Source organism: Opisthorchis viverrini (assembly GCF_000715545.1).
Source record: "Opisthorchis viverrini unplaced genomic scaffold opera_v5_36, whole genome shotgun sequence".
NCBI lineage: Eukaryota > Metazoa > Platyhelminthes > Trematoda > Opisthorchiida > Opisthorchiidae > Opisthorchis > Opisthorchis viverrini.
Genome location: NW_008751692.1, coordinates 1,053,917 through 1,077,954, shown reverse-complemented (window position 1 = coordinate 1,077,954; position 24,038 = coordinate 1,053,917). Strand labels below are relative to the sequence as shown.

At 42.7% G+C, this 24,038-nt stretch overlaps 2 protein-coding genes across 2 annotated transcripts in view; one reads left to right on the top strand and one right to left on the bottom strand.

Moving 5' to 3' along the window:
- Window positions 1-9,373, bottom strand: part of T265_02790 (hypothetical protein) — a gene marked incomplete at both ends in the record, with an annotated part of 10,565 nt that extends 1,192 nt beyond the window's left edge. The window contains 2 exons of the mRNA XM_009167115.1: window positions 2,888-3,539; window positions 8,531-9,373. Coding sequence (XP_009165379.1) covers window positions 2,888-3,539; window positions 8,531-9,373 — 1,495 coding nt within the window. The remainder of the gene's footprint in view (window positions 1-2,887; window positions 3,540-8,530) is intronic.
- The window catches only part of T265_02789 (hypothetical protein), a gene marked incomplete at both ends in the record, with an annotated part of 61,671 nt that extends 38,395 nt beyond the window's left edge, over window positions 1-23,276 (top strand). The window contains one exon of the mRNA XM_009167114.1: window positions 23,031-23,276. Coding sequence (XP_009165378.1) covers window positions 23,031-23,276 — 246 coding nt within the window. The remainder of the gene's footprint in view (window positions 1-23,030) is intronic.
- Between the last annotated feature and the right edge of the window lie 762 nt (window positions 23,277-24,038).

Here is a 24,038-nt window from a genome sequence, read left to right as displayed (position 1 = left end):
TATATATAATCGGTGTATGAGCAAAAGGTCATTCTTAAAAACACTGAAACACGTTCGATCCAAAAAGCTCAGTCCGTAATGTTTGTTTCCCTTCCTTGAAAGCATGGACTTTGATGGCTCCTTTGAGTTTCTATGCACCGACTATACTATCTTGACGTTTCGACCTATGGGCGCACACAGTGAGCCCTAATTGAAGTATATTTTCTCATACCAAAAATGCTGATTATCGTCTAACCGTATTGGTTGGGTGCCATGTAGACAACCGCATCTGTTGATGAGACTAGCAAATTCAGCCAATCGCGACTGCGGACCAGCCAATGGCATTTTTTCGGTTAGAAAATGATGTAGTACCGAAACTTTGGTACACAATACTGAGTTTAAACTTCAACCCCCTGACACGCTGTCGTACAGGTGTTCCCTACCGAATACACTAAAGTGCGAGATAGTCATGGAAGACATGAATGCCTCTTTCATTGAAACGCTGAAAAGCCGACACTCACGATATCGACGCCAGAAGTTTCGTTGATGGAAAGTATTGTCAGAGCTCTACAGTATTCAGAAAGCTACATTATTATGAAAACATGAAAATAACAACGGACTCTGATCCCATTTTTTGTATTTCATTTGCAAACGCCTCGCTTAACAATGGATTGGTTGGACCAGAACTAATCCTTGGTGAGTTTAGCTACGGGCATAAGTCCTTGTTTCGTTATTGGAGAGGGTAATTTTGGGTAAATTAAAATACCGTTATCTAGCAGTAATTCCGCACAAAACGGTATCACGATTACAGATAATAGGGTTAGATACCACATTAGTAGATTTCTAGGTGCAATGGAACCACACGGCATAGTAAATTGAAGGAACAGGTCTTTCATGCAAGGTCTGTCCTCTGGTTGTGATGCATCTCAGGTCTAAAAGTTTGACATAATTACATCAGCTACACTGTTCACCCAACAGAATGTCGTGATGTATGTTGCTTAGCCTTCTCGAGGAAGACTTGTCTTGACCATGTCAGACCACTTAGAGCAAGTGGCAAACGGTCCGTCATGCTCACTAGTCGGCAGCTCAACCACAGTTGCTTGTTCCCTACGCTATTCGCTCACAAACACACATATCAAGCTGTATTTTACCCCGAAAAACGAGATCTGGGCGGCAACACTGTAACACCGCACGGACGTACTTCTGGTCAAGGTCGTATGCATCTGGGTATACAAGGTCTTTGTGACCATGACAGCTAGTTATCATGTCTGCCAAAGATGGTAGTCCAACTCAGTCACGCCACACAGCCCACTTGGCCTAAACATTGAAGAAAAGTGTAACGATGTGGCAAGACCAGAAGGTCCACAATAAACTTATCGAAAACGGTCCACCGAGGCGTACGGATGGCACGCTTCATCGTACCCGAAGAACCTCTTTTGGAATTACGCATTGTATAAACAGGCGTCTGCAGTAGGTTATCTACAAGTGGACCAAGTATTGCCTAATCGGATGCTGTTTCAAATCACATGGGTCTTCATACGCATGCCAATTTCAGATAACCTATTTTCCCTTCTTGCAAACTGTTAGGCCGCATCCCATCGCCATTCTGTGCGAAAGCTCACAAGGCAAACAAGTTAAACATCCAACGGTGGCAGAAATTCGCCTGCTCTCCAAGTTGGATAGCTGTTTAGGTTGTTCCTCCTCCTCATCCATTACAATGGTTGGAGTATTGTACAGCTCCATCCCGACATTTAGTCCTGGGTTGACACTTACATAGTGCCGATACTGAAGTGATTCCTACTGGTCTACTGGAGTAGGCTGTAGAATTCCGACAATGATCGTCTTTAGTCAGAATTCGAGGACAGGAGGATACTGCCAGTGACCAGTTGTAGAGCATGACAGAGAAGAAGTGATACGTTCAAATAGCATCTACCTCCCAGAGGATTGGTTCATCCTCCTTGGATACCTAGAAAAAGAATTCTTATCAGAGTCCTTATCACAATTCTTATCGAGTGCGATCATACAAGGATAAGCAACTGATATGCGAGACCAGGTTTGCATAAGAAGGTTCTGGGATCTGCCTTACCAGGATGAAATCGTAGACACGACTGCGATTTTCGATATGGCTTAGCCTTTTCGTTACCACAACAACCGCCTCAGAGCGCGGCAAACTATAATGGCTCTTTAGAAAACTCTTGGAGCCAGACAAAAACTTTCGCCTGTTGTGAGCGTCACCACTGCCTGTTTTGCGTTTCATAATTATGGCTCTTGATTTATCCCTGTTATCGCCCCTTCTTGGCCAAATTATCTAAAAAAGACGTTCAGCTGTAACACCCTTCCATGCCTAGTTGCCATGACGCCCGATGGAAGCATGAGGGTTGAGATACTGCCAAGTTGCTCAATCCTAGGCTGAGAGAGTCGGGATGCAGAGTTCGGGTTCGAGCCACGAAGCTTCCGGTCAGTAAATTCACGTTCTAACCACTTGAGCCATCTTGCCCCCCCCCCCCGTTTAACTGAAAATTGTGTTTACCTCCGTTGAGTTTAAGTGAGTGGAAAATTTGTGCACCTCAATTCAGTTGAGAGATTTGTGGCAAGTTTTGGGCATTCTCAGATTGCTCTTAGCTGTATGTACCTATCGTATCACCTCTGATTCACTCTGGTGAAAAATGGTAGAAGTCCCTGCTAACCTGTCTTGAAATATGTGGGAAAATCTACACATTTTTTGGCTTGCAGTTTGATCTTCTTGAGATATGGTCAAGTATCTCTGTTAGTTTTACTCAACTTTAGAGAGCTTATTCGATTGCGCGGGATAGGGTTAAATTAAACGGTAAGGGGAGCAATAGAGCCGATTTTTTTAGTCACCAAAGTCGGTCATTTTTGGGGCAACTATCGCATTTTAGCAACTTACTTTGCGCTGGACTGAACATTGCCTGAGGTTTGGCTTCTTTCCGTTCATTAGTACCGGCCCTCGTTTTTGTCGTTTGATCGGCGCGTGGTCTGTCTGCTTTGGTTTCAAAAGTTTGCTCTGGATTCATCTGCACTTTGAGTTGGCCGGAATCGTCAACCAGCAGCTTGAGGTTCATCCACTTCTTCGTTTGTTTAGAATTCGTTTTGGAATCCAAACGTTTGGATTTTCTCGTTTCTACGGATCCTGTGGATGACTCGGTTTTTCGCAGCATCATTGAATCCTCATTCATTCTCGATGATTCGCGTTTGTTCAGGTCGCTCATGATATCCGAAAATGATGGATCCGAAAGCCGAGGAGATCTTGCTCTCAATAGAACCGTATCTTTCTGCGTTTTTGGCCGGAAGGATTTGACGGGCGTTATGCTTTCTAGGTAGACCGCGTGACTGTCGTCTATGGAGTCCTTCAGTACGTTCTCCGGATGGATTCTTTCCATTGAGGTTTCAATTAGTTGTTTACCACTTGGAGTTTTAGGAGCCCCAAGCCTTTCGTCACTTTTCCATAAGAAAGGTGGGGGTTCATTTAGTTTAGGCCCGCCCTTCATTGGAAGTTTTGGACGACCAACCCAAAATGGATCATTGCGATTTTCGGTCGCCTAGATTAAGGAAGAAACATAAAAATAGATATGGGTTTACCCAGAGTGTGACATGATTTTTAAAAGAAACGCGGTTACCGTGTTCCGATGAAATAGGATTCATTTCACACAGGAAACGGGTTGATCACGTTGATCCTTAGTGCCACTTCCTTTGACAATACAAACAATGCAGTAATTAGGGTAGGAATTCACACTGCCACGATAGACCAACGAAAGTAAGGTTGACTATCACAAGTATCCGTCGACTTTGCCCTAAGTAGGTCACACAGTATTGTGTGAAAGGAATATACCGTAACCTTGATTCGAGTTCAGTCTAATAGTAAGTAGGGATGGAGAACAGTCCGTCACGTGTATATAATCGTTAGAAAGCATTCATTTCCGATGAAGTAATCCATAACCATTATGGCAAAATGACCCATTGAAACGTGATTTACTTCAAAACTGAACGTTCGACCACCTTTGTGTGCTTGTGCTGAAATGGCTAATAGGCTAGCTAAACGGCTTGGCCCCGCTCGATCGACTGAAAGTCGGATATCACATGAAAAGAGTTATGGTCGAATTTCGATACGTCTAACCACACAATTCTTTCCGTCGTAGATGTGCTTCATCAAATGAGTGTAGATTGTTCAGGCGTGTTTTAGGCGTACACCTACTGCAATTCACGGCTACTAAATAAGAATTCAGTATCAGATTTCCATTGGGGATTGATGACTCTTTAAGAAAGAGGTGAATTACTCATCAGTAGTTAGCTGGTGTGAACACAATTACGGATATAATTGAAGGCACTTTATATCGGAAAACCGAAAAGCACTGCACTGCTGCTTTACCCGTTTTGGGCATCAAAAGCAGTGCTTCCCTCACGAATATCCATGGCGATTCGAAACCGCGACCTCTCACCAAGTGGTTGAAGAGTTAGCCGGCCATGAGTAGTTGATTAATTCACACTTAGACAGGATATAGCGCCACTCATTCCCTAATCACTGAAACCAAATCACGTGTTGACTGGCTTCTTTACTGACAAGTCCTTAGATGAACGTTTCGGTAATCGTGTGAAATGTTCTTCTTTGCGTGATACTTTTAGTTCATGATAGCTTGAAGAGATGTGAAATTTTTTCAATCGAGTTTTTGTCCTGCACATGAGGTCAATATACTCAAAAACTTCTTACTTAATAAAAATTATACACACAATTTACTTAGAGGAATTCGTTCACATGTGATGCTGGTGCCAGTGTCATTTTTATTAAATGCACGACTCACTCAGTAATTGCATTTGTATAGTATTCACCAGCTCGCCCAACGAAATAGAAGCTCTGCTGGAGTGAACTTTTCAGTGCAAGGGTGAGAATATGTCAGTAATAAAGTGCCGGAGTGGAAAGGGTATATCCAAAAGAACAACCGCTCCGTTCATAGGGACAGTACAGATGGACCTATGCACCAACAGCACTGACGCCTAGAGCATGTTTCGCTCAAAGCAGATGGGGTAGGCGGTATCGGATAGGCAGTGAGATAAGCATTCAGTGACAACTAGCTATTGCCTGAAGTAGGCTCCTCCAAGAATAGCAAGCTATTTCACTCTCTTGTAGGAGTTCTTCATGCTCAGTTATTTATGGTAAACTGCACTGATCATCGGTTATCGTGGCTGAACTCCTGCCTACCGCAACTCCTGTAAGTAATTCGTCTAAATATACAGAGTGCAAATAGACCCTCTCATGTGCTTGTGTCTTGCATCGAACCACACTCCACTCCGCGGAAGCTGATGAGGCTTAAACAGTTTTCTTTTACATTAGTGAGAAGGGAAGTCCGGTCATCAATTATACCCTTGAAAAATCTACCTGGAAGTCCGGAAACTCATATAAAAAGGCTAATAAGTCCTGAGTTTTGATCTGGCCGAACTGGGTATCACTTGGTTCATTGAAAAGACTCTGTTATCTGATTTTCTGATCACTAGTAGCGCGTTGTTGACTGAAAAAAACTTGAGCAAGAGTGAACCGATTTTTAGGGGATGGGTTTAAGCCTAACCCCTTCTCTCCTAGTGGGATCCTGGTGGGTAGTAATTTACAAAGAGTAGGCAGTAGCAGAGTATCGAATCTGGCCACGCGACATACGCACCATCAATGGGCGGAAGATTTGATGGTCAGTGGGTCATTCGTAAAACCGCTGGATAAGCTGAGCACATCAATCGTACCTGATCATACAGATCTATGCAGATACACTAACGCAAGTGCTTCCAGCTCGTGCTGGAAGGGCGGTGGTAACGCCCTAAAATCACATACACCTACGATAGAGGGTATGCAATGATGAGTAGCCCCATCTCTAGGAAAATGACTCTAATGCCCCCTCCTCTCAGCGTGAATCAACCTGACCGGTCACACTGGAACAAAAGAGGACTGTTTAATCGGCAGCAATCTGGCTATGTTTTCGTATCGTCACTTGAAGATGAAAGCCCCCTTGTGCTTGAGTTTTGCAAGATCCGAGTTTGCATCTACTAATTTAGTCGACTTAAAGATACTAACAATAAAATGACGTATCTAACGAAGACGATAGGAGAGCCTGGAACATAGTCCACCGTGTGCTCCACGGGAACAGCTCAGTGATGAGAGTGACTTCGATGTTCACCAGTGTAGACTGTCTAAAATATTGCTAAGGCCACTGAGTCTTGTCTTCGAAATTCAATTTACAACATTTTTAGCCCAGCTCCACAGAAGATTTTCACCCATATTTTTTCGTAAACAATCTGCAGCAGGGCAAACAAAACAGAATAGATAACAGACTATTGAACTTCCAATCTGTGTGAACCGAACTGCATCGAAGCTAGTATAACATTTTTTTCACGATGTGGAATACACCACTATGTTCTATCATCCACGAAGTAGACCAAAATATACATGTTAATTTCCTTTTGTTAGGTCGACAAATAGCCCGCCAACTTCTATTTGCACTGAGAAGTTTTCCACGTTTTGTTCACACTAATGTATTAATGTCTGGGTTTCTAAGCGCACTGCGTGCATGCTGGTAGAGAAACTTGGTATTTCAGTGTGGAAATCATGTTTGATGTACCGCAAATTTCCCCCTAATTAGTTACTTTACCAAAAATCCATTTTTCTTGTTTCCTTACTGCGGAGGTACATCAGTGACGGTGAGACTAAATCTTCATAAGTAAGTTGCACCAATATTTGTCTCTCAGATCTGTCTTCGTTTTCTATACATAAATCCGTAAAACGTTGTTTTGTTGGGGAAAGTCTGTAGTGAGCAACAACGTACTATAATATGACCGTACTAGGAAACTTATGAACTTGAGTCTAAATGACGAAAAGGGTCATCAAACTGCTGTGGTTTATCGCTTGTGTTCCTACAGGCTAAAACTGGCTAGTTTAGCCTAGTTATTGCATTGAGTTTCCAAAGAATCTAACCTATCGTGAATAGTCAGATGATCAGCCTGAAATATGGTAGTATGATAATTGTAGAGCGGTGGACTTAAGGCTTATGTGCGAAAGGCGCATAGTGGATTTGGTCTCCCAAGTACGTTATACAGATGGAATGACTTTGTCGCATGCTTTGAAATCCAATACACGCTTCCCCTCAACTTAGACTGATCACATGAATACCACATGGCCAGTCACATATTTTAAGTCGGTAACCCAAATGCTATCCTATTACCAACCTCACTTGCATTCATGGTGTCTATTAGTACAGGTCACAGTAGTGTTTCCAGAAAGAATTTCCCTATTGAGGGGGTTGGCCGACTCACAGGTCGTACGGAGTCCAATTCAAAGTGAATGCCTCTTGTTATCAAGTTCGTCGGCCTCAGAGACATGTCCTATAGACGTCACCACACATCAACGATTGGCACCCTAAGTATGCTTAAATGACAATCGCGTTACCCACAGTGCTGGAATTCTCTGAACCAGAAAGAGACTAGGTTGTTCAAATGGTCTGATAGATCGCCGGTGTTGGGTGGTACTCTCTCGGAATTTCTCCTGAAAGCGATGTTCAGAGATATTCCAGGAATTGTGATTATGCCGGTAGGTTTCTTATTTTACCCACTGATTATGGAAACCAGGTATTTGAAGGTAGTAACCTACCCTTCACTTGTAACGGTGAGAGGCGAGCGCTCACTTATATATACTGAGTAAGGCCTGGTTCGAAATCGTATGATGAGCTAGATCATTCAAATACTCCGAAGTCCCTCCATTTTATCGCTGAACGCTAACCAGCGTCCGTCCGAAATTTCCGTTTGTTTGGAATGAAACTGGTGAGAAACCGCATAGGCTTTGTCAGTTCCATCCACACGGATCGTGACCACTAGCAAATGGTCAGATCCTCATACAGTAAACTAAGTAAACGCACTGATTCGTATTCGCAGTGCTCACAGGTTTGGTTGGTAGGAGGCGTGACACTGCTGTGAACAGTGAAAACAGCCAACCGAAAGGATAGGTGACTGATACTATTCCCCAAACTGGTTAATAGCCATTAAAAACGCTAACCTGAGGAGAATTTGCAGTGGATGATTACCGTGTGGCTACGAATATCGATCGGATACTATACATGAAGTATCTCAACTATTTATTCAGTTTATACGTTGCAATCAATTCAAGTATGATCTCTGAAGCTGTTACAATGATCCTCACATTCGTATGCAGTTACGAACTGGTGGGGAATAGACAGGCTTTGTTATAATGACAAATTTGTTGTGGCAGCAATAGCCCTGAACCAGTTTCATTACTCATCGCTATACTGAAAAATTCCCGGAGCCCGGGCGACCACTGAGCGTGAAAAACGTCAAAGATAGGGATTACGTCTCCTATCAACGTGAATAGCAATTATAGAGGCCCAGAGCTCTCTGTCTGTTAACGGAGAGTTTGTTGTACAGGTCACAGTTGAACTGGCGTTCTACTACACATGAAACTATAGTAAATCAATTGTCACTAAACAGACAGGTAAAAGTGAAGTGATCGGATTACTGATGCGGCTGAATCAAATAATTTACTCACTTCGTCTCCAGAGAGTAGATTCCTTTGGTTTTGTGACTCGCCCAGTGTCGACGGCGCCTTTTTCCTGGGAAATCCTTCTTGATGTTTATCAGGGAGATTTAACCTCTTTGCCGGTGAAACTTCTTCACGATTGAGCTGCTTCCCTCTACGCCCTACGTTTTCCTTCAGCCTGGAGAACGTGCTAAGCTTCTCTGAAAGTGGCGGAGAGTTTTGTTCTAGTCTCATAAGCCTGTCGGGTTTTGGCTCTGGTCCCTTAAACAAACGATTTGTGACCTTAGGAAAACGCGGTTCATCAAACCCGGGCAAGCTTTCGTCCTCACCCATCTTGATTCCATCCATCTCGATAGGCATATAGCTGAACCTTGGGATTTTCGCGCGCTTCTCGTTCGGTCTTCGCCCCCTTCGTTTACCTATGCGGGTATCACTTTGCCAGTCAGATCTAAGATTTTGACGAGCTGATAAGCGACGAGTCTCTTCATCGGGCAAAGTGTCGTCAGACGGAGAGTCGTTGTCATCTACGTCTTTTAGTCGACGAGGATGCGAAACTGAGCTGTCAGACTCTTCCCGCAGTAATCTTAATCGGCGTTGCCTCGATGGAAAGTCGTCATATCCCACTCGCTTGTTGTTTTCATATCTCAGTGGCTTAGACAGAGACTCCGTTTCAAATACAAGACAGTATAAGCTAATCCAAAAGAAAAATATTTTCCACACCATTTCCCGATATGCTATGCCAATGTCGCTCTCCCGGCAAATGGATGGAGCACTGCCAGAAAACGGACTAGACAACTGCGTAATTTCATGACCTATCACGTTGTGGGCATCAATTAATATAAGATGCCCCATCCTACTGCACTTTTCTGCTACGCAGTAATTCGATCGATCTTAACATATGACCCTGAGAGGACCCAGCTGATTTGGTCTCATGACCCAAAGACATTTACCAGAATGAACTCATCCTTATTGGGCTCACTTGTTCAAGCAGTCAAAAAGCTATTCATCTCCAGATGGTTTATATTATTCCGTGAGCCGCCAATACAGGCAAGTATCCGTCATCAGCGATTCGCAAATGGATGCGTACATCCCTTTCAGACATCAGCCTACCGGCTGGCTACATTAAGGACAACCGGTAGCTGACTTCCATACATGGCGTGCATCCAACGAAGGAAGATTTATTGCATAAAAACGGAAAAGAAGCTGGATGACAACTCAACCCATGCATTCTGTAGTAGACGAAAAAGTATCCTCTGAGATAAAAACACTCTTTTGGAGGAGGCGGCAGTGACTTTTTCTTCAAATTCAGCCAACCCCCGAGCACATGACCTCGCAAAATCACACGACGGAAAACTTGTTTCGACAAATAGCTTACGTATTCTGAAAAGGGAAACGATGTTGACAATGTTGACAAAAATGCACACGAGCTGTCCAGATTTGATATGGATGTGAAGATAGGTCACAGATTTCAACAAGCATTTGAACGCATGTCTGATCGTTCACTTTAACTAACTAATCATTAAATGCTTTCTGCGGTCCTTTCACGTCTGTACTGACGCATCCTGCGGCATCCCGCCACATGCTCCGTTGGACCCCTTTACTCCAGGTTATCATACGCTTCCTCGTTGTACCCACTGACTAAACGTACCGTTTGAAGTCGTTATAAAGTTGTTGAAAGCAAAATGCAACTTGGAATGTGGACCTTGAAAGTCATGTTACTCAATCACGTTCCAAATGCCGGTAACAACAAGCCTATGGAGGTGGAATGCACTGGCTATATATCTGACACAAGTATGAGGTGAAAAGCCATACACACGTTAAGTTGAAACCATCCACATCAAACACGAGATCTTTGGAAGACAGTGTTCAAAACGGCTACCAGATGACTGAGGCATCCAAAGTCCATTGACTCAACTCAGCAGCAAAACTAGAGAAGGAATCGGGATATTCGAGCTCATATCGCTCTGTTTCTTAAAGGGAGGGTCCTCACAATCATGTGACCTACGAAAAGATATATAAAGCCTGCTGCAAGCACGAAACACTCTTTTCTAATGTTGTGACTTTCTCTCAAACCAAGCTATACCCATCTGAAATAGTTGGGTTGCGGAATGTGTTGCAAACGTGACCTTAGGTGCGCTATCAAAAATTAGTAAATATTTTCAAGAACATGCATACTGTAGCGTAATTAAACAGTGACATTCAAGTGTCACTGTATTTTTTGAACAGTGCCTATTGATGGGAAAAGGCTCGGCTTTATTCACTGAGTTGTCTTCGGTAAAACTTCTGTTTTTGAAAGATCACATGAAACCAGTTGTTTTTGGATCTGTAGTCGAAGTTAACGAGTCAGGCTTCCATCGAATCAAGCATAATTTGGAGGGTTGCATCGTACGTCCGTCTGGTTTACCACCGAGGGCTAAAACGCTTCCATCTGCAAATCTCAATAACGTCCTTTAGTCATGTGAACATGTAAACAACGTGGTTGGATTCATTCCCGAACGGCTGCTGTCACAAGAAATTAGGAGCATAAGACTTCCAATAACTTGAAATTATGAGCATGCAATTGCTGTTCGGACGCGCACTTTAGCTTTCCTGATAAGCGTTCGGGGAAGATACAATAGCCTCCTTCTGCAGAAAAACTTTTAGTATGCCAGGTAAGATATTTTGCTGAAATCCTTGTGTAATTTACCACTTGACAGTGAGAAAACCATTTTGTTAAGTAAGCAAATCGTGTAGACAAGAATTGAATGAGACCGAACCCGTTCCGCTTTTCGACGAGTGCTTACAAAACTACACGTCTTTCCATAGTTAAATAAAATAAACAGAAATATGCTCCTTGAGGTATTGAGTAGGCCTGCTTTTGCGTAGGCAATCATTTAGAGCTTTATAAAGCGCACCACAGAAAAGACTATACTTGCCTGAGGAAGTAGGGCATGTAGGCTAAATTCTAATGAGGTGGAATGTGTAAGCATTAGAAAACCGGGGGGATGATGCAAGAACGCGATTTACTACTAACTTATGCTCGGTATAAAGTCTTCTGGGCATCATTAGTGAAATCTGTGTTGTCGGATTAATGCACAGTCTTCACTAGTTGCATTTATAAGTATGTCTGAAACTTGCCTAGCCTGGCAACGTAAATACCCTGTCTGAATGGAGTGCTTTGGGTGAACCAAAAGCGTTTGAGTGCCATAGGACTCCAAAATTCATAGATTCTGAGGAGAATATCATCAACAACTGGCAGTGTAAACAAAGGTTAGACAAGAACGGACTGGTTTTTGGTTCACTGGAGAAGCGAGTCCAACAGTTTAATGGACGTGCATTACCTTCTGAGTTTTGATATCATTTATGCTATGTACCATGGTAAGATGTGTAATTGCTCCACCAAAACACCACAGATCATGACATGCGAGGGAATGTTCGTTCGTGACAGGTTTAACTTAATCCAGGCGCAGGTAATCAGCTTCTCCGTGCTACCAGGTAAACCTTGTCCGATTCGTTCCTTCTGAATGACACACTGCCATTCATTCATAAAACATCTAAGTTTAGAAATCATCACAGACTTGCAGCTTGTTAAGCATTGTTTTATCCACATTGGACTAGCGTACCAGCCTTGGATACAGCGTACCACGCTTCTGACTTCATTAGCACCCAAAAATATCTCAAGGTCGTTAAAGTGTGGTCAAACATGACGAATTTCAAGTAGTCTTCATTTTGAAAACCCCAATGTCAGAACAACTAATACAATCACACATTAATTTTTGACACCTGAACATTTATCGCACCACTTAGACACCTTAAGTCACCGGATAGAAATTCACTTCTTTAAATTTAATCAACACAGTTTCTTTCATTTTTCAACTCCACCGTACACAAATGCAAGTTGTACGTAGTTTTTGGACAACGATGAATTTTCGTGGCATGTTCGAATAGTGTCACAGTGTACTTGCACGAGAAAATTAAACCGATCGTATAAGTTCTTTTTTTTCGGTAAAACACTCTAGCTTCAGAATAGCTGAAAACAAATTCAGATTTGATGTGTGCTTAAAACTGATCAATTTTGGACAAAAAATAGAGCGCGAACTTTAGTACACCTTGTGAACTTGCGATTCGAGCAGATCTCTCAAAAACCTAGTGCCTAATATTTCATTCTGAATCTACAAGTCACATTTAGTAAAATCGACAACCTGAGCTCTATTTACGTTGAGCGATTCGTTTACATACTAACTTTGAAAAATTTGACTTTGTTTACCCGCACACAAGAAATCAATCGATATGAATTTCATTAAAAGAGATTATTGTTGCGTATAAATGAGAAGAACCTTGAACCGGGTTTCATCCCGCCTCTCAACCAGACCGACGGTGATCACGGGCATCCTTCGCTGTTTTACGGATGGATGCCTGGGCTGCTTTGGCCAAGTGGCAGAAAGTTTACACGTCTATGGATTCCCTACAAAGCGTATCATTGGACGATGCGTATTTTCCAGACGCGCTTTGCGTAGTGCCGAAAAAGTCTATACGTTGTGACACTTATAGGCCGTTTAGGTGTTCCCGGTTCGGTAAACCTAGTTGGAAAATTTTCTCTCATTCGTCACAAAACCGGTAAACAAACCATCATTGACTTCTACTTTCGTCTGTTTCTCATCACCAGGTGCAAACACAATGCCCTACTCAGAGGTTTCTTCAAGGAAGTTACTAGAGAAAGCCCCATAAACCCTATATACTTGTACTTTGGTTATCAAAGGGGACTTTACACACCAAACTCTATGACTTGTCAAGTTGAGATATATTGTGGCATAGAGAAGTTCAAAATTTCTTATTATACGTGCGAAAAGACCACATCTAATGTGGTCTGCAATGAGGTAGGCCTCTGCATTACCACTGGAAGCTTTACTGATAAGAATTTAGCCTGAAGTTAAACCTCTGTTGGCAACTGAGCACTGCTAACGCGGGTCCTGTTGATTTACAGTTAAAAGTTTGCGCTCATTCTTATGCTTGATACAAAAGATATGGTTAGATTAAACCGGTGGTGCATGAAACGAACGTTTGTTAGCGCATTTCGAAAACAGAAAAGTATAACCCAAAAAACAAAGGCATAAATTCGTACCTTCAACGTCATTCTTGCTTGTTGGCATATGTTAAGCGGAATCTAGGTATTTGATTCCTGGACAAAACAGTTGATGCTAAAGTGGCCTTTGATGGTTTTATATCTCGCAAATGTTTATGGTTTCTGACTGGTCACTGGGTCATGTCAGCCGCGTTCTCGGGTTAAAGCTACCTACACAACATAGCACAGAGCGGGTTTCCCGATCAAGTTTCAAGAGTTTTTGCAAATTGAATATTTCTTTGGGAACTCAAAGATTGACGTTTTCGAGGCGCATAACATTCATCACATTTCGTGTGTATGAAAACAGCACACGTGTTTATTTTCATCGATGTGATTTCATCAACCTTAAACTATGGAATATATTAGACACGGTGTTATACAGTTAGACATTATGTGAGGTAAAAATTCCTACGCCACCTAGAGGAAATTATTGATTTCGCTGCTGTGTTGTTTTCTAATCGAATAGTTCTAGTAACATCATGTTTCGATTCAAGAAAGCTTCTAAATTAACGGCTACCTAAATATTCAGAAGCAGAGTAATTGTTTTTTGGCGACGAGCTTCACAAAAGATAACTCCAACGGCAACAAGAAAGCTTTGAGCCATTCATTCGTATATCATTAGCTGCACCTACCTTGTTATCCGCTTCATCCAAATTTTTAAATAAATTAAATCAGTTGCGTGTTCGCAAGAATAAACTACTTATAGGTGTTTGAATGAATCATCAATAAAACTGAGTTCGTGTGAATTGTGGACGATTGTTAACACAACATTTTGTTATCGCGACTATGTTCATGCGGTCTGAAAGTTTGCTTCCCTTTGTTTTGTTTTTTTGTTTCCCTTACCCACGGAATCTAAAAATGCACCCACAGATTCTTCAGTCTGGCTGACCAACAAAAATTCATGGGGAACGAATAAATTTACTTGGTGACTTACTCTAATTTCAACTACTCTAACTTACTCTAACTTAAGTTTCGCCCATCGTTCGTAGTGTTTCTGTTAAACACACACGTCTTCGTAGAGCACTAGTTGCTTTCAATAAGCATCCGAATAGAAACTGCAGTTGTAGCGGAATGTACAGGTAAATTACTTGCAAAAAACTAGTTCAGGTGATTAGGGGCTTTGTGAAACAAAGGAAACTTAAGCCATTCAGAGAGGCTAAGTGAAATGGTCGATGGGGAAGTTGGTGCCTCTAAAGAACACGGAATTAGCTGGTACAGTACAACAACGATCGTCTCTCTAGTTATGAGTACTCCTCGTCTACCTACCTTGGATCACGCTGGATGACTCGGCCACTTAGTTCCGATAGTTAGCATCTGCCGTGGCGCTTCACTTGTCCGGTATCATGCGTGATGAAATGTGATCAGCAGTTTTTGAGAAGGATGTTCCGCTCACTTGGCTTGCAGAGCATTCATAACACACAAAAATATCACTGAGCAAGACTGCCCACAGACTGGCATCCCATACACGTTCGTGTTAGACAAGTGATCGCCGCTAAAGGGATCTTCAGCTGAGCACAGAGACGGTTCACTAAACTAGATCCCCAGCTTCCACGTGATCGTTTTAAAAACATTATCGCACCTGAATGGATACTTGACACAGATAGGCATCTTTTCCATTTTGCTGGGTTGTCCAAATGTGATTATGAACATGAGATAAAATTCAGTCGATGTCAGGGTGCCAGTGATTGCGTCCATAAATTGTGTCTTCTAAACGTGTCTCATCCCGAATTTGTATCCGGGATTACTGATGCTAGAGGCGCTTGGGTTTATCAACTCATTGGCGGCTTTTATTAGGATAAATTTGTCATATAGTGCGATATGCTATGCTTCTGTTTATTGGAAACCATACCACGCAAGTTTAAGTAGGCAATTTGCGATTTTTACGGGCCACACAAAGTTACCTCTGGTGACAAAATTTGAAGTGGCTGATCCCAACCTCACTAACATGGTTTAGTAAGTAACGAATTTTGTGAAGAGCGTGAGTTACCTTCAGAAAACACCCAAAATTGACCGGGAATTCCCACTGAGGATTTAGTAGGAAACATCAAGTGCAGTAAAACCATAGGACTGTACATGAATAGTGTCACGTCGAAACATTCTGTGGTGATGAATCCCGGCTACACCACCTCGAAACTCCCAAATAATTACAATATGCTCATGATGATCAGCATTCACTCTGCTACCGTTTCAAGCCAGTCAACAAATCAGTTTCGAAGGTGGTGTTGCATGTCCCACGTGTTCCCGACCAGGTGGTGGTTAAGATTGTAGCTTGACCGTTTAATATCTTAAGGCACACGAACTAAGTCAATTGCTAATGAGATTAGAGGTATGAAAGGTCAATATGGATGTTTCCATAAAGGAAACTACTCCAAACGTTGCTGGAAACTTTTCAGATGTGCTTATTACAATTCTGTGGAAAGGTGAAGGGACCATGTTGCTGCCCGTTTCCCCTAAGGATACAGGACGCCCCCGTGCCAAATCCCTACCATTGTGTTTCGTGTCTACTCCTTACCAAGGCATTCTTCTCCTAGTATTGTATGGCAACTAAGCGTCAATACACAGTACTATCGTATTGCCTTCAATGATGAAGATGGGAGATGCAAACAGTGCGTTGTCACGTTGAATTAGCTTCCCATTTAGCCCTGGCAACGAGTTAGGATCATAATTGTCCCATTGTGTGGCTGTAAACATCACAGAATTGAGGAGTAACCAGTGTTACACATTCTTCCTCAATCTATCTGTGAGTGATTCTGATATATATGGTATATCCCAGAGGTCACTTCTCATAACTCTATAAACGTGAAAATAAGCGAAGGCATATATGGAAGCAGGTTAAGCTTTGACAATGCCTCATATGAAGCCTTTCTGTGTTTTTCGCTTCCATGCTGCCACTGGGAGTTGCTCACACGCGACACATTTCCTGGGAAGTTTCAAACTTGTATTAAGAATTTCAGATATCTGATAACAAGATATGAATAAACCGCCTGATTGGTGTAATTCTAAAGTGTCAAACTGTCTTGCAGTTATTCTAATACTGATCATACCGTTTTTGGAAAAAAATGAAGTACTGCTTCTTCCAACCCGAACATTCTGACTTTTTTCGTTTCACAAGTTAGTCTAAACCCGCAGTAAGAAGAAAGTGCTCCTTTCACTAAATTTTACAAATTTGATCGCTTATTCTCAGTGAGCTATATGATGGTGGACCCAAACTCGCCGACACTCCCCTACCGTTTTCGCCCACTTTAGATTCCATCAAGCGCGCCTAATCCCGTACCACTTATGAGGGAAAGTATCTCGATTTTTCGAATGCCGACGTAAATTAACCCGGAGACTCTACAAACGACGTTTGTTAGAAAGCCACTTGCGTCTTCCATTCGCAGCAGGTTGGTGCATAAATGAGCTTGTCTCTCCACTTAACGGTCAGACACTGTCAGCGCGCAATTGAGGAGTGGGGCTTAATGAGGGAGAATTCCATCAAACATGTCTGAAGTTCATCGTAGTTGACCATATTGAAGTGAATGCCAAGAGCGTATCAAGTGACTTATATGCACATTATATGCACATTGTTTGACAGACGAATTCACACAGTGGCGAGTAACTTGCAACAGACATTGCACTCTCACGAAGGAACTGGAAAGAGTCACGATTCGATTAAGTTGAAATCTAACGGTCGTCACATGGCAATCGAAGTTGGGTAGGTTGATGAATGATTGATCGGGCTCTCGCTGCGCTAAAACGTCAGTGAGTGTGTGATACTGGGTAGATAAGTCGTAGTCGAGGCCGTTTGATTTTACAAAACCAATGGGACTGACGAAACTACTATTCAAGATCAGTAGAAGTTCATAACTGAAGTTCGCCTTAGCGACATACACTCATTCGCATGGTTTTGACGGGAGACTCACCTGGAACCCAGCTGAATTCCTCGTTTTTATGGTGTTTTTTTATGTCCACCTTATTGTCACGTCCACCTTTCTTTAGATAGTCAAGAAAACAATAAATCTACAGACGTTTAAGGAATCCTACATTTGATTTCTCAGTCAGTTAGCGTCTACATGCAGACCATCTACTGCCGAGAACATCTTTACGGATGTGCATGGCTTACCATGACGCTTTCCCGACATTTGCCGTTTCCGATAATAAATGTTTCTACATGTGTCTACAGTCTGTTCCCTTACGAATATTAACAGGGGGCGAGATGGCTCAAGTCGTTAGAGCACGAATTCGTTCGTGGTTCGCACCCGACCTCTACCTCTCGACTTCCCTGTCTAGGCTTGGGCAACCTGGCAGTATCCCAGCCCTCGTGCTTCCTTCGGGTGGCATGGCAGCTAGATACGGAAAAGCTGTTACAGCTGAACTATTTATGCATATATACTGTGGGGCACCGTATTAGATATCAAACGCAGACAATCCTATAAACGCATAAGAAATTATAGTAGGAACAAGAGTACCGTCGTTAAACCTTGTGTATGTCTTTTACTCCATGACGTTCACCACTCATGCTGCAATTTCGAACTTTTCATTAACCCTCATTTTTCGTAAGGCGGACCATCCTTCAATTGCATTTGCTCAAGGCGTTGCGGCTATTATGGTGCTTTTGCAGAAGAGTCCTTCTGCTAATCTCTACTTTATGAAACCCACTAGAAGATATTTCAACATTTTGGTGCTTATCTGTCTTTAAATCTGTTACATTAGAACTGGTCGTGGTGTTAGGCAGAGACGAATGCTTGCAGGTAGCAGTGTAACCATATCGCTATACCGTATAAGCCTAGATTTGGGGTCTCTACTGGTCCAGGATCTCGTAATCTCATTGGATGCAAATTTGTTCCTAATGGCCTCATTGCTACACCCCTACTCTGATTGGTCATTCATTCTTCCCATTCCCTCTATAGAAAGTGGGGGTCCAAAAGGTGACTATCCATCGGTCTAACTGCTGGCTGGTTGTTCACTTTACTAATACGTCTGACCGGATGAGCCAAACGAAAAGTAATCACAAAACCAAGCGGGAAGAATAAACAGCCTTCATGCACACAACCAATCAGTTCCGTTCAAGCACGGGGTGGTGTTTAGGCAGGCAAACAGCGATAAAAACTCTAATGGTTTACGAACAAGGCAAGCACTACATAAAACCCATCTCGGTTGATCAATCGTGATTAAGCGTAGACCACCTACGTCACTTCCACCAGAAAATTGTACAAAGCTTTGAAGATCACAAAGCACAACGTTGTCGGAGGTATCAGTTATAGGCTCACAGAAAGTTAGGAAACACAGGCTTCGAGATTTGTAGATATGTTACGAGTTGACTTATACACTTATTTGCATACCAACTTGGATTTGACGAAAGATTCAATTGGAACCCAGCTGAATCGCTCGTTTATGTTCTTGTTGGTATGCACATGAGTATATTTGTCGAATTTCATGCAACTTGGGCTCAAGTAGGATATACAGTTGACGGGAAATAGGGGACTGCGCCTATCCGATGCGTCCCAAGAGGAGCGAAACCGGCTGTGGGCTGTCGAAGTTTTCAACAGCCTTGGGTAGTGTACTGCGTCTATACGTTATGGTTTGGTTTATCCCGATTTCCATAGAAACGGCCAATCAAGGGTAGCCGTTTTATGAGACAGTTGTACTGATCCCCATAAGAGAAGAAATATTATCAATGTCAGATAAAAGGTCATTCTTTGCCCAGTTACGTTCATCTCAGGAAAGAGAAGTGTATTTTAGCATGCTACATATGAGCTGACGAGAGGAGTGGCATCGCATATTGATGGTTAACAGTAACTGGACGGACTGTGGCAACTGATGCAGAATAGATGTACAAGCTTTCAACCTGTGCCTCATCGCTGGTACGCAAACGCCTATCCGTGCAGCTTCGACTGGCAAAGTTCTGAAGAAGACAGTCCCACAAACAGAACACTTCCGTTGCCAGTACACAATCATTTACAAGAAGGGATGCGGCACCAGGCATAGGTCCATTTGTTCAGCCATGGTATAGACAGATAAGTCACGTCCCCGCTGTCTACATCTACCGATCAGATGGGTTTTTAACATTCAGTAATCAAGAGTGATCCTAAACGTGTTCTCGGATTAGTTAAACCGTCCATTATTGAATGGGATGAACGCTTGCACAGTTTTGTCACATCGACATACAGTTCCGAAACCCTCGGTTCGCTCACTACCCCACAGGATCCTACTCATAGTACCCTTTAAAGGTTTCTGATCCTAGAGCACACATGAAAAGTAATCTGATCTCGGACAGACTAATCGATTTGCACTAAGAAAGTGGATAGTTTGATGGCCAGAAATTAGCAATTCAATGTGGGATATAACACAGGAGTTCGTTCTGACCCTGATTTTCGCTGTTACGTCAACTTCCGGACTTCTACAGTTAGCTACAAGTGCTTTTTTATGAAATCACTTGTAACATTTTTACCTTCGGTTTTGTTATCAGCACACTAACTGAAAGCATGCTCGTCTGAGAAGCCACCCTGACTGACGGGTTCCTAAACGATGCGGAAGTACAGCGCCGTATCGCTGCATGCATCGAGACATTTTTTTTAACAAAAATTATCCATGATTTCAAGACATAGGGAAGTCAACCGCGAGGTGATATTATTTTTCACCGGATATCTCCAGGATTACCGCCCAACAATCACGCAGTGAATGATTCCTTGATCCTCTGCTGTCGTGCAGCTTTGTAGGCGTCTTAACAATGGAATGGCAGTTGAGATGTGGTCGTAGAGCTAGCATGCGTTCCAAGATAGGTCAGTGTCTTGGGGCAGACAGAACCATGAGCGGAAATGCTGCACTACTATCCCATTTCCAGACATCTCTACACTGAAGCTAAACGAATACCTCACTACGATCGCTCCGCAAGTGTCCGTTCCGCTTGGATCGCAAAATACTGGTCCAAAATGGTCGTGCATTTGCAGTAGAACACACTGAAATAATATCTTTGTTGAAAATCCTTCTTACGTATCACACACCTTGGTCATTAGATCCTACCACCCACGTTTGATCCAAACGAATGGCCTAATCAACCGATTTGGAACACGTTAACCTGGTAACTCTGAGCCACAGCGTTGGCTCGTGAGAAGGTGAAGTAGCGAGGCTCCAGATTTTCAGAGTTCCAACTACTAACTAGTGTGTCAACGTACCGCGGTGAAGTGTTAACTGAACACACTTTAGATTGAGGACTGGAGGTAAACTATGACAGATATCATGATTAAGTCCGCTACCACAACCTGTTCGTTTTGGGGGGACTTAACACCTGAGTAACAAGGCCGAAAAATGAAAGTCACAAAGTTTCGCCACATTCTGGTGTTCAGACACGTCAACGACACATGGCATCCAGTGTTGAGCAGATGATGAATAGGTGAATTCTGAGAAATACCTGCTCATTAACTTGGTCTGGCTAACAAAGTTACTACTGTCTTCGTCGCATGAGTTTGTCACAAAGACAGACAGAACGGTTGCTCGGCGAATATAATGATCCCAATGAAATCGATAAAGATAGTTATCATATGTTGTAAAAACAGATGCATTTAGAAAAGTGTGTACAGGAGTGGTCAGGCACCCGCGTTTCAAAGTCTAGCTACGATGAGAACTCTTCTTCTTATGGTGCTTGTGTTTCTTCTTCGATTTGTGCCGCTCGCGCTTCACTCGATGCAGTTTTTCTGAATTGCCCGATGACTCTGTCGAATCGGTGGACGAGGATTTGGAATGCTTGCTACATAAGTGGATGGTCATCAAAGGAAGTCGGCGTACCTTTTCCGTTTGTGATGATGATGCTTGTGTTTCCGCTTCTCTTTGGACATTTTCTCCTGTTTAGCTGCTGCAAAGTCGGGAAACGAAAAACATACACCAATTATATGGAGCAAGTGAATAAATAAACGATTGAAATGGACTGATAGGAGCTAAACCCTTCCAAAACGAAGTTACGCGGACGGCGAAGACAGATGTAAGTATTGCACGCCAATTCTTCCAACAGGTACAATGCATATTTAACTGGACAGTGTAAAGAACGTCCCGAATACGTAATCGTTGGTCTCCTAAGTCATCACCTTACCAAGTTGGTTGTGATGAGCGAACAAACTAAACACAACTGGTTACATATAGGGAGTTTTCATAAATGAAAATATATAACCGTGACTATCCAACCAGATAGTTTTGTGGAGTGATCGGTTGTAGCAAGATTTAGCACAATGGAGAGATGAACAGTAAATAAGTGTTAAGTCATTACGAATTTAATGCTCCATTTCTCTTCAGCAACCGAATGCAATATATAACTAATACTTGGAGGCACATATTACACGAATTAATGGCAAACCGAACTCTCAAGTTAGTCATTTTTGGTCAGTTTGTTTACACCCAGTACCAGGAAAGAATATCGCAATCGATATGCAGAGTCTCTCAATGGGGCTGATGGTAAATGGGGTTGTTCGCTGGGACGAACCAACTTTGTTGCATGTGATAATGATTGAATTTGTGGCCATGAAAATCATGGGTCCATCGTACTCATAAAGATCATGCTATTGCTGACACAGTTTCCCTGTTGTCTACGCAACATATTACCTACTGCGTTCACTTTCGTTACACTTGCTACTCTGGTTATGACGCGACTTCGGTGTTCATTGTGATAGTTCGTGTATGACAGTCGTACAGTGGGCAAGTGATAGAGCGTTAGGAACGGGAGAATGAAGACTGATGAAATGGCGTCGTCTGCTAAAGCGCGAACGTAGAACAGAGAGAGGGGAATGGGAGTAAAACAGACCTTTGATTGACTCTTGCAGTGATGTTGTAAGCCTCTCAAGACACACTTGAACAGAGCAGCTGTTCATGAAGATTCAAGTCTATTTCATAAGTTTGAGGTCAAGCTTCTCGAGACCTGTAGACCATACACGACCGAATACCTACAAAGCATCAACTGAAAGCAGCCGTCTCAAGGACTAAGTCGAGAATGGATGATTGTAGGTGAGACAGGCCAGTATGTCATTAGTGGGACGGTGGCACATGAGCCCGTAGTGATTATCACTGAGGGCAGTCATCAGGATCGCACAATAGTTACCTAAAAAGGGTTAAATTCAGAACCCAGGGAGCAATGGGAGAATTGGACGTTCGGCGATAACCACTGGGGTTAGACGGGGACCTGCGTCCGTAAATGTAGGTTCTTGTAGAATCGAATCAAAGAAAATCATTCAGATAATAAGTCCTGAAGCACAGTTTCAGAGCAAAGTTTGAGGAGATATCATAAGGACCGAGATCTAGTAGAGGGCCATGGATGCCCTTTATGGTGATTGAGGGCAACGGAAAATTGGTTGGTGAAACAAGGTAAACAAACGGATGAGGGGGTGGAATGCAAAATTGGAGTATCATAAGGAGTAGCGAAAATTCCGCTTCTTCTATTAGCAGAGATTCGGGATAGCGACGGTTTCTCAATACTATCACCAAAACGTCAGTCTTCAAACTAATATGTCCTTGGGCCTATTGCCCGACTTAAGAAGTGAGGAATCTGAGGAATCATGCTACCATAAAGAGGTACGTGACTCGGAAGAAATTAATGATCGACTGACAAACAACAGTCCCAAGCATGGGAGTTGGAGAGTTGATGCATACAATCGCAGTCATCATAAGAGAATCGCCCTGATCAGAGAGTAGTGTGCAGTTTATAGAAAAAATGTGGAAAAAGGTAGTAAAATAATGATCAGATGAACTCAAGGGAGCAGAACAGCGAAAATAATATGAAGCAGGGGTTCGTCGTCATGAACACATCATGAACACACCAGAAGATTCGTGTAGAAAACCAAATAAGCTGGATGAGAAAAGTGGCGATGAAAATAACTCGGCCTCACAGCTACAGGATCAGTATGGATGGAATAAGGAAGGTCACTGGGAATTACAGATATTTAGAACGCTGAGAACGCGGCATTCTGCGACAGGGTCTGACTGAAAGACGAACCCACAACGGACACTCAATAGATAGGAGAAAAGGAATGAGGTAAGGCGCAATAAGTCTGCTAGATGTCGCGTTTCCGAAATTCGTTAGCGGGAAGCAATGTTTTCTACAAATACGGTGTTGATATTTTTTCCCTAATGCGGTGCAGCGCCGTCCGCCAAAACAATTTTGTCATGCCTCCCCACAATGCTCCACCGGGTTTAGTCAGCAGTAGAAGCGTTCATGTCACCTAGTGGTGGGCGAGATCCGGACTTGAAAATGTGATCGTACCGACACGGTGGATGTAACACGGACCCCTATTGATTAGATTTGGTATATAATCGAGCATGATCGAGTGTGAGCAAATTAGATCCACCTCCTCCAAGATAGACAATGGACAATATTTAGTCTGCAAATTGAGCGGAACATAATTTTTTGGAAATGCAAGAACAATAAAACAAGACTACTTCCCAACAGGCAAAGGA